Source organism: Embiotoca jacksoni, unplaced genomic scaffold (assembly GCF_022577435.1).
Source record: "Embiotoca jacksoni isolate LCO1_2020_lvr unplaced genomic scaffold, fEmbJac1.0.p SCAF_13, whole genome shotgun sequence".
NCBI classification, from domain to species: domain Eukaryota; kingdom Metazoa; phylum Chordata; class Actinopteri; family Embiotocidae; genus Embiotoca; species Embiotoca jacksoni.
Window position 1 is genome coordinate 13,306,874 of NW_027185263.1, and position 14,077 is coordinate 13,320,950.

Sequence of the window (14,077 nt, forward strand, 5' to 3'; positions counted from 1 at the left end):
AAATGAGCCTATGTGTATCTACTGTATATCAGGCTAGAGGGACTTACTTTAAGTGGTTGCCTCCACTACAGTACAATTTCCTCTGAAGCGATAGTCCTTCTTTTGTATTGGATCTATGGGAAACTTAAGTGCCCTGCAGTCCCATAGAGTATCTCTCTATCTGTTTACTTAATAGTGAGCTTACAAAAGCTGTTTCTGACATGATGCATATCACATATTCAACAGTAATTTTAGTTTTTTGGCATTTTCATTGCTGAAAGTAAAAGACTGTTATTTCTAACCTGCAGGACTTGTGTTACACCATATAAACATACATGTTTGTTAGGGGTGTTGCAAGGTCCAACTAATCCTGCAGCTTGTTTGTCTTGTTCTAGTTTTGCACAGTGAGACCAATCTCAACAACGCTGTGCCAGCACTGGATACTGGTCTGACTGCACCCTTGTATCATCGTGGTATAGGGGGACATTAAAAAGGTTCTGGTTTGTTGGTATATCTTTAAAACAATTACATTTGTCATAGGTGGAACTAAGCCGAGGGTGCATTGACTGTGTGCTTGCTAAATAATGTGAGACTTGTTTAGGTTGAACATTTACATAGGGGAAAGAAAGCTCTAACATCGAAATGCTAAACCCCTGCAAAGGACCAAAAAGAACCTAGCAGGTCTGCCTTAATTGTGTGATCCAAATCTTCATCAAAACTTGTTATTTTAAGAGGGTTGCTATCTCTGAGGTTGTTGTTGTTTACTGTTGCAATGGGGATTTTGAAAATGCTAACATGCAGGTAGCAAAAGGGGAGGGAAAGTAGAGAGTAAGTGGGGAATGAGGAGTGAGATAGTAGGGGTGAGAAATCAGGACAGGTCACAGAATCTGATGGGCCACCAAATATCTCAAGTCAGCCCATATTGATTGCTGTTACCAAAGTGCTGCGGTTATCTGATGTCGGCCGGAAACTCTGCTTCATCTGTAATAAATCGTCAAGATTTACATGTAAATAAATATCTGTCACTATTCATCACCAAATTAGGTAATGCAATGGTGATTGAGCCTGTGACCCACTGATGACAGCCCTTGCATTTGCTATATTAGTATGAACGGTGTGTGTGTGTAGAGATGCTCCTCTACAGAGGGTAAGCAGAGCTAAAGCCACAAGCTCACTCTTTACCTGTCAAGTGACACAACACTGCTTGGATCGCTGGGAAGTGAAGTCCTTAAACAAAGCTGCAATTTCCACTTCTCACCATAGGTGCAGCCAAAAAGAATGAAAAGGAGATTTTGGAGAATGTAAATTTAATATTACTTGCTAGCATTAAAAAAAAAAATAATAATAATAAAAAAAAAGCAATTAACAGCAACAACAAAAATCAAAGTTTGAATTAAATTTTTTCCAGCTTTTATCTATCTATCTATCTATCTATCTATCTATCTATCTATCTATCCATCCATCCATCCATCCATCCATCCATCCATCTATCCATCTATCTATCTATCTATCTATCTATCTATCTATCTATCTATCTATCCATCCATCCATCCATCTATCTATCTATGCAGATATGTGGATCTAGATATAAGATCTATCGATAGGCTATGTAGCCTACCAATACACGCTACCAGCTAATGTCACATGAAAACTCTTGAGTAATGCCATTAAACTGTTTTGAGTACTCCTGACATCTCTATAGACCTATAAATTAAATAAAATATACGAGTTACCACTTTGTGTGATATTGTCGTTCTAAAACGCTCAGAGGAGCAATGTTGTCGGCTAGCTCACATCAAACTATAGGACACACAAAGGTTGCAGATGAGATGCAGAAGCAGCCTAACTTTTATCCGGTGTAACGCAACAATAACGTGGATACTTTAGTCCGGATCGGCTACTCTTCGGTCAAGTACTGAACAAACGTGCTTTTGAAATAGGGACCGAATGCTGATAAATGATCCCTCTTTTTTTTTTTTTTTTTTTTTGGAGTATGGAGACCTGCATTGGTAGCAGCAGTTCGTGGTGAGCTTTGCAGGAGGCGACCTGCTGCAGTTGTGTGAAAGCGCCGCTGGGTGAGTCCCTCTCCGCTGCTTCTGTCTCCACAGCTCCCTTTCCCAAAGAAAAGACAACTAGGTCCGGGGAGGAGGGCCGCCGCCATTATCGGTTTACGCTGACAGAAATACCACTTTCACACACGCAATCTGCTCCCAAATCGATCGGGGGCATGAGCAGTTTTTTGTTGCGGTGGAGGCATATTTTCAGACGAAACACCACGACGATCGCAACAAACTCGCCGTTGTCTCATGTGCGCGGCCCGGCTCGGCGTTTATGTGGGCACAACAATGGACAGAATAATTATTGAAAAAGCAACGTGGTGAACCGAGACGAAGACGACCGAGCAGATTGAGATCCGCCTGAATTTCGCACGAAGGAAAAACAAACCCTTGCAAGAACAAAATTTGGTTTTGCTCTATTGTTCGGGACATTTATATTTCTTGCTCCCCCGTGTTTAAATTGCAACGAAAAACAGTGATGCAGAACACGAGAATCCAGACATGGGTAATGGATTTGTACGTCTAACGACCCCGTCGCACAAATCGCAGTAAATATCAGTATTATCCGTGACTAGATACGAGCCGTACTATCTTCTGCGGCTTTCGCTTAAACACATCAGGCGGCGAGGGCTGCGGCAAGCGCTGGCCTGACAGATGTAAGCGGAGAAAGAGAGAAATGCGATGGTATGTATCCTCCATGCTCTCCCTGCTCTGCTTTATCAGCTCTTTCCTTGTGAAACTATCGACTGCTAGACAGCTGGGTAAATACATTTCCCTTTAAACATTGCGTGTCGGCGTGGAGAAGGTAGGCTATCCCAGACATTGGCGCTGCAATTTCATTATGTCGACAGCAGGCCTGGCGTGGTCAGCCCCTCTCTGCACCCTGAAGCCCATGTTAACTGTTAATCCTGTGCTGCACTGTAACGTTACAAAATCTTGTCCAACTAAGTAGGTTTTGTAGACGAAAACCGACCGGAGGTGAGCTGTTTTATTGAGCTGTTTTTGATGGTGCCACATAGGGCAGCTTGGTTTTTTTTTTTTTTAATTTTTTTTTATCTGCAAATAACTTGTCTACTCATTTGGGTATCAGGCCTAGCTCAGCTGAGCGGTGTGTGCACTGCCCATGGGCGCTTTTGACCCTACCGGAGCTGTTTTGCCTCTAATGTGTGGTCACTTCATGTGACAGGTTAATCATGGCAATAAAATCCTGTAATTCATCTTTTTTTTTTTTGTCAGGGTGTGTGACTCCAGGGAGTCTTATTATACATTGGGAAGAGTCTGCAGTTGGTCATTTTTGCAGTTATGAGCTATTGTGTGAGAGTTGCATCAGTCTATAACGATGAAAGCATTAATCAGTGCTCTAAAAATGGAAGCATGGACAGTAACAGGGTGAGCAGAGTCACTGTCCTTTGGCATAGATTGCACGTGTGGCGGACTCAGGTCTTCATTCAGTTTGTCCATGCAGACGTAGCTGACAGCTGCTGTTTCATTTAGGCTGAGAGCGTGTTTAGGTGGGCCCAAAAAAATGGAGACTGAGGTGCCTACAATATAGTCATCTTAATGCTTGTCACCCCACTGACTGATCAGCTGACACTGTCATTTAAAGACCACCACTCCCACAATGTTTTCCCAGGATGAACGTTTTTATGTGTTTGATATTATAGGAATTCTTGAGGTCAGTGGACCAGTGCTGAAATAATTGGATCAGTAAACTAGTTGATTGATGAAGGACTCACCAATTTTAATAGTAAAAGAACAATCTAAGTGAAATTTAAAAACGGTGAAATCACATAGTGCCGCTTTTCACAATGTGCCACCTTGTGTTCATGGAAAATGGGATGCATGATGATTAAACTAAATTGTTTGACAAAATAATCAGCAGATTGATTCAACAAAGAGAATAGTTGTCGCATATCAGGCAATCATTTTAATGACGTTTTCAAAAATCAGTGCTCTTCCTTATCTGAAATTATTTTCTTAATTTTGGCCAACACTACATTATAGCTAAAGTCTTTGGCCCCTGCCAGGAGATATTATGACCGGTCAGCACTGCTACTCTTGTAAATTTGTCTTCATTACGCTTTTGCTGGTGGCTAGATCCAATGCCAAAAACTATAAAGGTGTTTGACAACAACTCAGTTTCTGGAGTAATAATATTAATGCAGTGATTTCACACAAATTATAATGAATTGCTTAAATGTAAATGATCAGACTCAAATAAATGAACAAGGCCACAGTCTTGGAATCAAAGAGCCAACATTGATTACTCTTAAATATTATACATGGCCTTTACCATTGAGATAATACATTCCTTTGGTATAGTTTTTCTAAACAAACAGAATTTTCACAAAATGGAGTAAACTGTGCCTCTTCTCATTTTTATAATCCTTTATTATTACAGATCACTCAGCTATTAAGCTGGATAGAGATATACTGCCATATGCAAGTTGACGATTATGTCTTTTAGAGGATAATGTATCATGTTGATCTGTTTTTTTTTTTTTTTTATCATAGTTGCTTAATATTTCCTAGGGTTAAGGGTCTTAGATTTGCCCCATTATTGTTTTTCTACTTTTTGCCCCTTTAAATTAAAATGCTTTTTTTTTTTCCCTGATTGCTCAGTTTGTCTGATCTCCTTTTTGTTCTTTTGTGTTTTTTGTTTTTACAGGATTTGATTCATACAAGGACTGAACGAAAAAACCTCCATCTTTATTTATTGTAAGTGAAGGCCAGCAGAAGAAAGAGAAATCTGATCTCTGTGTATCAGCAACTTTATGGACAAACATTCAAGTGAACTCCTTTATACAGTGCCTGTTTATGGCAGGATGAGTGTCAGCAGCCTATGATGGCGAAAAAACAAGATGCCCGATCTCCCATTTACAACCTCATTGTGGTGGGTTTGTCAGGAACAGAGAAGGAGAAGGGTCAATGTGGAGTTGGAAAATCCTGCTTGTGTAATAGGTTTGTGCGACCTAGTGCTGATGACTTCTACCTGGATCACACATCAGTGTTGAGCACCAGTGACTTTGGGGGTCGAGTTGTTAATAATGATCACTTTCTGTTTTGGGGGGAGGTGGCACGGGTTTTGGAGGAGGGGCCTGAGTGCAGAATGCATGTTGTGGAGCAAACTGAATTCATTGATGATCAGACATTTCAGCCACACCGTAGCACTGCCATGCAGCCCTATATCAAACGAGCAGCTGCAACCAAGCTGGCCTCAGCAGAGAAGCTCATGTACTTCTGTACAGATCAGTTGGGTCTGGAGCAAGACTTTGAGCAAAAACAAATGCCAGAGGGAAAACTGCAGGTTGATGGCTTCCTGCTTTGTGTTGATGTGAGCCGGGGCATGAATCGTAACTTTGATGACCAGCTGAAATTTATCACAAACCTGTATGGTCAGCTGAGCAAGACAAAGAAGCCCATTGTGCTGGTCCTCACCAAATGTGATGAAGGAGTCGAACGCTACATCAAAGATGCACATACCTTTGCTATCACGAAAAAGAGTCTACCTGTTGTTGAGACATCCGCACGCTCAAATATAAATGTGGACCTCGCCTTCCTCACTTTGGTTCAGCTTATTGATAAGGGCAGGGGCAAGCCCAAGATCATCCCGTACTTTGAAGCCCTAAAACTCCAGAGTCAGCAGATCGCTTCTGCCAAGGATCGCTACGAATGGCTCATCAACCGTATAGTAAAGAATCATAATGAAACCTGGTTAAACACCAGTCGACGCATGAACACCTCCCCAGAGTACAAAGAGTATGTCTTCTTGGAGGGAACGGCTAAATGCAAGAAGCTTTTCCAACAGCATGTCTATCGTCTGAAGCAGGAACATATCGAGAGGCGTCGCAAAATATACTTGAGCACTCTTCCTTTAGCACTTAGCTCATTGGTGCCTGACCTGGATGAGATAGATCAGCTGAGCTGGTCTGGGGTGCAGAAAGTCCTGGAGTCCAAGCAGCACTTTGCCCACTGGTTCGTTGTTCTGGAGGACTCACCATGGGAGGACACGTCTCACATCGATAACATGGAAGATGAGCGAATCCCTTCAGACCTACTGGAGACTGCTGAAGCGGAGGAAATCTTTAATGCCCATCTGGAACATCTGCGTAATGAGTGCAGACGGGCCGAGATGAGACAGGAGTTTAAGCATAAGTTAGCTTGCTCTCCCTTCGTGACACCTGGTAAACCTTGGGAGGAGGCCCGCAGCTTCATCATGAATGAAGAGTTCTACCAGTGGCTTGAGGAGGCAGAATACTTGGACCTGTACAACCGCCATCAGAAGGAGATCATTGACCGTGCTAAGGAAGACTTCCAGGAGCTTTTACTGGAGTACTCTGAGCTTTTTTATGAGCTTGAAGTGGATGCCAAGCCAAGCAAGGAGAAGATGGGGGCGATACAGGAGGTTTTGGGGGAGGAACAGAGGTTCAAGGTGCTACAAAAGCTTCCTGCTGAAAGAGATGCTCTTGTACTGAAGCATATCCACTTCGTGTATCACCCCACCAAGGAGACCTGCCCGAACAGCCCTCACTGTGGCGACTCTAAGATCGAACAACTCTTAGCTTCACGTTTCCCCACATGTTACCCCTTTTTCGATGTCAAGGCTCATTTTGGAGAAACCAAGGCTGACAGAATAAACCTTGTCATACTGGGGAAGGATGGACTGGCCAGAGAATTCGCCAATGAGATTAGGGCTCTCTGCACAAACGATGACTGGTATGTGCTAGATGGGAAGATGTATGAATTGACGCTGCGGCCCATTGAGGGAAATGTACGTCTTCCAGTAAATTCCTTCCACACCCCTACTTTCACCCCTCATGGATGTCTGTGTCTGTATAATTCAAAAGAGTCCCTCTCCTATGTGGTTGAAAGCCTTGAGCGACTTAGGGAATCAACCCTAGGTCGAAGGGATAGCCAGCTGGCACAATTGCCAACATCGCTGCTTTTAGTCACTAAAAGAGGTGTAGGATCTTATGTTGAAATAGGTGGAGACACTGCCTTAAACCTAATAACACAGGGACAGCAGGTTGCAAGGAGACTGCAGTGTAGCTTTTTAGACCCTGCCTCCCCTGGTGTGGGCTACGGCCATAATGTCAATGAGACTCAAATTAACCAGGTGCTGAGGGGCCTTCTGGATATTAGGAGGAGCACATCGTTTAGTAGCAGCTCCCCACCTCTCCTTCCAGAGCCTCCAGGTCTAAGAGACTCTCCTCATCAGCCAGCTCCAGAGGCAGACCTTCGCATTGTCATGTGCTTAATGTGTGGAGACTCATATGACATTGAGCAGCTCCTGTCCCCTTTCCTAATGCATCAGCACTGCAGGCCCATGTCAAATAGTGGCACCTCTGTGTTGCTGGAGCAGACAGTTGGTGGACACAAGCTGGCTATCGAGCTGTCGCTGCTCTCATACCACGCCTCCTTCACTTTGCGGAAGAGCAGGTTAGTGCACGGCTACATTGCCGTGTACTCAGTCACCCGAAAAGCCTCCCTGGAGACCCTGTGTGCATTCTTGTGTGAGGTTCAGGACATCATACCAATTCAGCTTTTGGCAGTGGGAGATAGCCAGGCAGAGCTGACTGACAGCGACTACGCCTGTGAACAGCTCATCCAGGGTGAGGAACTAGCCCATGAGATTGAGGGTCGTTTCAATAGTGTGGTTTGTGGATCCGGAGGGGTGGTGGGAGGCCTGCACAGGATAGAAATGTTCCATTCTTTTCTGATGGAGGTGGTGGAGAAACGCAACATTGTGGAGGCCACACACATGTACGATAATGTTGCTGAAGCATGCACCAATGAAAATGTGTACTCGCCACGCTGCAGCTCTCCCAGTCCTGTCACCATGTTCCTGGATTCAGAGGATGATGTGGAGCCGTCTCCACCATACTATGATGGCACACTCACTTCTCACAGTGGGGGCTTCAACCTGCCTGACTTGGATTCCAGTGACATTTCTGTCATCTCAGATATCAGGGACTTTGAGAACAAACTCAACAACAAAGTACCCCCCCAAGTGAGAGTCAAACCAGGAGTCACTTTTGACTTCCGGAAGGTGAGCCGTAACCCATATATTGATACACTCGGTCATCGTCGCTCCCTGCCCTCTGCTGTTACCTGGGTTCCTGGCGGGGACGTGGGCTACGATCCCTCAGACTATGCTGAACCCATTGACGCCGTTTCAAAACCCCGCCCTAGCAATGAGGAGATCATCTACTCGGTTCCACATGACAGCACGCAAGGTAAAATCATCACCATCCGCAACTCCAACAGGATGCACTCCAATGGAAATGGCTCAGACAGCGAAGCGGACAGCAGCTCTTTGGAGCGAAGGAGGAAGTTCTCGGCCATTGGGGTGAAGCCTCGTCTTTACCGTGACCGTTCCAAGCGGCTGGGCAAGTTCAGCAGCTTCCGCACAAGCTTCATAGGCAGCGACGATGAGATGGGAGCACTCCCGAAGTCCAAAGAAGATGACTTTGGGACGCTGAAAGGTGAGAGTCTTGTTAACGAGGAGAGTGAGGACCCAAAGAAGAGGAACATTCTGAAGAGCCTGCGACGAACAGCCAAGGTGTGTACTATACCACCCTTTTTTTCTGTTTTAATCTATAAAAGCTCTGTTTTTAAAAATATATTTGTCCATAATCTCTAACAGAAATGTTGTTTGTTAATTACATGTTCTTGCAACAGCTATTGCCTTCACAAGGAACTACATTAATTTCATTAATACAGCCTTTAGACATTAGTATTCTGTGTAGCACTATCACACATATTTTAAAGTCATTGTTGAGTGAGCATGTTTAAACTGTTATAATGCCTCGGGAGGATCTACACATCAAGTTTTGGATTGAACGTGAGGGATTCCTGATTTGCTGCTAATGGCACACAACACATGGCCTGCCACTTGGGCTAACTATCCGTTTGAGACACTTATAGAGTCTTTTGTCTCTCTTCTTTCACAGAAAACAAGACCAAAGCCCCGTCCAGCTATTCCCAAGCCTTTGGAGAGCAATTACTTTGGGGTGCCCCTCGTGAATGTGGTATCCCCAGACAGACCTATCCCTCTCTTTATCGAGAAGTGTGTCCGCTTCATTGAGACAACAGGTAGGTTCCTTTTGTCTTTAAACCTCCTTTTAACTGTCTGTGTTGTGCCGCTGTAAATCTGATGCATGCAAAATGGAATTTAAAGTTTTATTTGAGGAAATACTGACAATGGCCATTTAGCAGTTTATATTTTTCACCCTATGTACATATCTTTAAGGAAAATAATATGTTGGTGATTAGTTATCTTAAACATGTCTATTGTTAGGTCCCCTAAACCCCTGCACCTATTCATGACCACAATGTGAAAGTAATACAAGGTTGTATTAAGTTGAGTACTCTTACATAAACTGCCAGCCTCTATATTTTTACATCTGTTTGCAAAGAGGCTACTGAAGTGTTAGTGCTTCGCTTGTTTCCCTGCTGTGACACTCCCACCCACATCTTCCCCCTTGTTCTCTACTGCGCTCTTTTCCCCTCAGGCCTGAATACAGAAGGTTTGTACCGCGTAAGTGGCAACAAGTCAGAGATGGAAAGCATGCAGCGGCAGTTTGAACAGGGTGAGTGGCTCATCATACTTGTTTGAACCAGCTGTTTGATATTTAATTATGTGACTGCCTAATCAAAACACAAACAGAGTGGTGCCAAAAGGAAAGTGACATGTAACTGATTGTTCAGTCCTGATGACAGCTGCTACTGACGGGTTCATTTTCACCCTCGATCCCTTTAACTCTGTTGTTCTCCTTTTGTAGACCACGGACTAGACCTAGTGGAGAAAGACTTCTCCATAAACACTGTGGCTGGAGGCCTCAAAAGTTTCTTCTCTGAGCTGCCTGAGCCCCTGGTGCCTTGTGCTCTGCAGGTGGACCTACTGGATGCTTTCAGTAAGCAAACACTGCTGGGCTGGGAGGGTCGTTACTACAACATAAAACGATTATTTTTTTAGGAGGGAAGAGGGCAGGGAAGGTTTTGGCAGCCCTGCTTTACTCTGTTTTAGATTTTTAGTCTTGACAATAATTTTTTTTATGATAGAGACATTTCAGCTCTAAATTACTGTATGCAATGATGAGTTTTAATGATAAAAACTTGTGTGTGCAGAAATCAATGACAGAGAACAGAGGCTATATACCATGAAGGATGTCCTGAGGAAGTTCCCCAGGGAGAACTATGATGTCTTCAAATATGTAGTGAGCCACTTACACAAGTAAGTTCCCCTTCTACTTTTCCTTTCTCCATTTAAAGGTCCCATATTTTATTTTTTACACTTCTCAATTACTTTATTTGCATTCTTCATGTCAATAAAAATATATTTTTGTGGTTTTAGGTACCAAGAACCATCTCAATATAGTTTTACATCTCCTTTCTTAAGCCTCTCTCTCCAGCTCTATCAAGAACAGGTTATTTTATGTCTGTATCTTTAAGGCTCTTTGATATCAATGACTCTCTCTTCTGATTCTTTAATGACTGACGCACGTCCAGGCCATCAACAGGTTTCCTTAAATCTTGTAGCTTGCTGGCTTTGTGCTTTATTCCACATAAAAGATTAGACAGTGGGCCATGCTAAGGGTGCACCTATGACACCAGGGCAGGTTTGTGACCTCACAAATGTACTGAAATCCAAAAAGCACAGTTGCTGAATGCAGGCTGTGTGCATTTCTCTGTGGACTGAGCATTTTGAAACTTTCACAGTATTTATATAGCACCTAGATCTGCTATGATAAAAAAAAAAAAAGCAACGGAGATGTGTATTTATACAATCTGGGACCTTTTAATCACTTTCATGTATTGTTACTCTTCTGTTATTTTCTCACCATATGATGAGGATGAATAAATTGGTTTATTTTCCCAGGGTGGGCCAGTTGAGCAGGTTGAACTTGATGACCAGTGAAAACTTGTCCATCTGTTTCTGGCCCACGCTGATGAGGCCAGACTTCACCACTATGGACGCCCTGACTGCCACACGCACCTACCAGACAATCATTGAGACCTTCATCCACCAGTGTGCATTCTTCTTCTACAACCAGCCCCTCCTCGAATCCCCCACTGGCCTTGCGGGCCTCCCCGCCTCCCCAACCACCACCCTCAGCGGGAGCTCTGCCTACTCTTGTTACCGCTCCTCGCCTCCCCACACCACTGCACACTTCAGCCCCCTGCAGCAGTCCCCGCCCACCACCCCGCAGTCTCCCCTGCAGTCTCTGCTCCCTCCCCTCCACCAGCACCCCCACACCCATCATTCCCCTGCTGAACAGGAGACACTGTGAGAGACAATGAAACCATGTGTGCCCATGATGATGCTGGACCTTATCACCAACACACACTATAAAAGAAACAAAACATGTGCACTTGCACATCACATTTTTGATCATGGACAACCTAGATTATGAAGACGGGAGATAGAAAGTGTTTAAGAAACTTCCCCAACCTGCCGTTTGTGTTCATACTTGTGTGCATAGGGGCAGGTTACCATTATCAGTGAAGCTTCCTCTGTTCTCTGAGCCTGTGATCGCCTGGAATTGGATGTCAGGTCAGGAGTGGAGGACAGGGGTTACTGTCACAGCAAGCCTCTTGTCTGCAAACAGCCACCACTTATCCTACACTACCAAGAAATAGAAACCTCTACACCACGCTGGAAGAAATGATTTGTGGCCACCATGTTTTTATTTTGTGTAAAACTCTTTTTAGTTTATTTTTTTTTCTCTTGAAAGTACTGCCACTGGATTTATAGACTGGTCCTCTGTAGGTCCTTTGGGCAGCAGTTTGCTCCACATAGCAGAGGTTCCTCTGTGTCTGCCTTTTGGGTGTCTCTCATCGGCTCTACTTGAGGGGTCAGCATGGAGAGGGAAGGGACGGGGATAACACATCCAGGGATGCACTTTAATGATCACTGTTGTTCTTTTTTTCTTTTTTTTTTCTTCCATCAAAAGGGTTATTTGACATGCTGTTTTCTTGTGTATTTTTTAATTTCACAGTTCAAACAGCCATACCCATTGCCTCTACAGAGCTCTGGCAGATCAAACTTTGTTTACATCAAACTTTTTTTTTTTGTATCCACAAACTTATCTGAAGCACTTTTTGATAGTGTAGTGTTAAATATGAAGAAATGCCACATTGATTAATTGTCCATATTGTTTGTTTAGTGGTTGAGTGTGGCATCGGCGCAGGTTTGTGAAACAAGATCCTTTTGTAAAAACTTATGGTCTTTTAAGTGGATCCAGGGGTCCCATTTTAGGTCGATGGGAAATCTGATTCTACTCATGTTCCTCATTCATCCAGCCATGTGATAACTAGTCTTGTTTGTCCTCTTTCTAGCTGTTGGTTGATAAGAGTAGATGTTTAGGGACATCTGGGTTAATTAGGCCATAATATCAGAGAAGGCTTTGCCTGCCATCAGTCAAGTGAAGGAGAAATGTTGCCATTTTTGAATGTGTAACCTAGTCACGCCGTAACACAAATTTACATTACCATCTGGTGTCTATGAAAACCAAATGCTTGAAACACGATAGGCTGCTGGATGTTTTGCTGTGGCTGTCTTATCAAACCGAGCTCTTTGTATTCATGTAATATTAAGGACCTTTAACTTGGGAGGTTTAGTATTCTCAACGCACTGTTACAGCTAGTCCTGCTTTACATTGACCAGTAGACGTGAAATACTTGTGGATGGAATACATTCAGGAAGCACCAGTGGCCGTTTACCTGCTCTAGTTAGTTTCGTGCTGGAGTATTGTCCTCCATTTTCACTGAAAACAAGCAGCACATTTTCAGTGGTAGCACTGTCAATGAAGGCCTGATAACTTTAACCATTAAACTTGTGAGAGGAAGCACTGTCTCTTCAATGGGGGAGGGTGAGAAAAAAAAATGGACAAACAGACATGCAAGCTCTGGAGGATTGTGGCTCTGTTGTGGTTCTTGGTTGCAACAAAGACCAGAATAGTCGGATCATTGGTGGTATTCGTATTTGGGATCATCAATAACTGGTACTTTTGGAATCGTAATGCTGTTGGAAGTCAGTCATTTTATCTGTTAGACTAAAATGAGGGCTCCTCTCAAACCGCTCGGAGCTCGAAGCTGTAAACATTTCGACTTTCACCGAACCAACCAAGCAACTGTCCCATTATAACGCGATTCCTGGGAGTATATAATGTTACTGCATCACTTGACATCTGACACAACTTTGGCAAATCTGCCATTCAGTGAGCAAAAAGTGAGTGCATACTACTCTATAATGGTTGTTTATTTGTATGTTGGGGATCACCACCCTTTAGTCAATGGTAGAAAACATTTCTAGTGTGTATTTCAATGATTGAAAGTCCATTTTTACAATTTTTGTGAATGGTTCAAGGCCACTTAAGTTTAGTGCATGATTTAAAAAAAAAAAAAAAAACACACCAAGGGAAAAGGATGAAAGCCTCTCCCTGTTTTAAAACATGAAATTAGTACGAGAAGAAAAACCAATACTAAAGTGAAATAGCTGAAACGTGAAAGTTTATGTACTGTGCACCAGGAGCAAACCATGGAATTTGTCTGACTGAGAATAGGTTTGAAGATGAAGGCCTTATGTGAACTGTATAATAGTTAATAAATTAAATCTTGTAAAATTGTCCTTAGCTTTCTTGTGGTGCATGTGTATGTGTCTTTCATTGATCTGTTTTCCAATTTAAGAGATAACTGATATCACAAGTTTGAAATAAGATTGAAACTTCATTTTTATATGTGCATTTTTAACTGCACAATAACAGTTAGATTAATTCATATTCTTGCAAAAGTGCAGACCTAGGAATTAAGAATTATCAAGCATCCCGTTTTGTTGGTTAAAATTTCAGTATTGTGTGAAAATGGAGGGGTGGGCTAATGATAGTTTTTGAAATGCCCTTTCACACCCTGCTGCCATCTGACAGTAGATAAGGCTGTTATTATCTATATTTTAACTGTGGAAAAGTGGAGGGTGATTTCCTATTATTACTATATCCCTGATTGACAGCTTGGTAAACAAGCAGGGCAAAGCATGAATT

At 43.1% G+C, this 14,077-nt stretch overlaps 1 protein-coding gene across 2 annotated transcripts; it reads left to right on the forward strand.

Annotated features, from left to right (window-relative positions):
* Positions 1-1,779: 1,779 nt before the first annotated feature.
* On the forward strand, positions 1,780-13,668 carry arhgap35b (Rho GTPase activating protein 35b). 2 transcript variants are annotated; one of them, XM_069146718.1, is made up of 7 exons: positions 1,780-2,054; positions 4,705-8,598; positions 8,990-9,131; positions 9,551-9,628; positions 9,821-9,952; positions 10,167-10,272; positions 10,918-13,668. In XM_069146718.1, the coding sequence occupies exons 2-7, from the start codon at positions 4,879-4,881 to the stop codon at positions 11,327-11,329; spliced, it is 4,590 nt and encodes a 1,529-aa protein (XP_069002819.1). In that variant the 5' UTR covers positions 1,780-2,054; positions 4,705-4,878; the 3' UTR covers positions 11,330-13,668. The 2 variants fall into 2 exon arrangements, with proteins under 2 accessions (XP_069002819.1, XP_069002818.1); XM_069146717.1 differs by lacking the exon at positions 1,780-2,054 and adding an exon at positions 2,070-2,720.
* The last annotated feature ends 409 nt before the right edge of the window (positions 13,669-14,077 follow it).

Bases quoted from the DNA above. Each gene is read 5' to 3' on its own strand.
- arhgap35b (XM_069146718.1), top strand. From the start codon at position 4,879: ATGATGGCGAAAAAACAAGATGCCCGATCTCCCATTTACAACCTCATT. The intron at 9,132-9,550 runs GTAGGTTCCTTT...TTTTCCCCTCAG, and splicing joins CCGCTTCATTGAGACAACAG to GCCTGAATACAGAAGGTTTG. The intron at 10,273-10,917 runs GTAAGTTCCCCT...TTATTTTCCCAG, and splicing joins GTAGTGAGCCACTTACACAA to GGTGGGCCAGTTGAGCAGGT.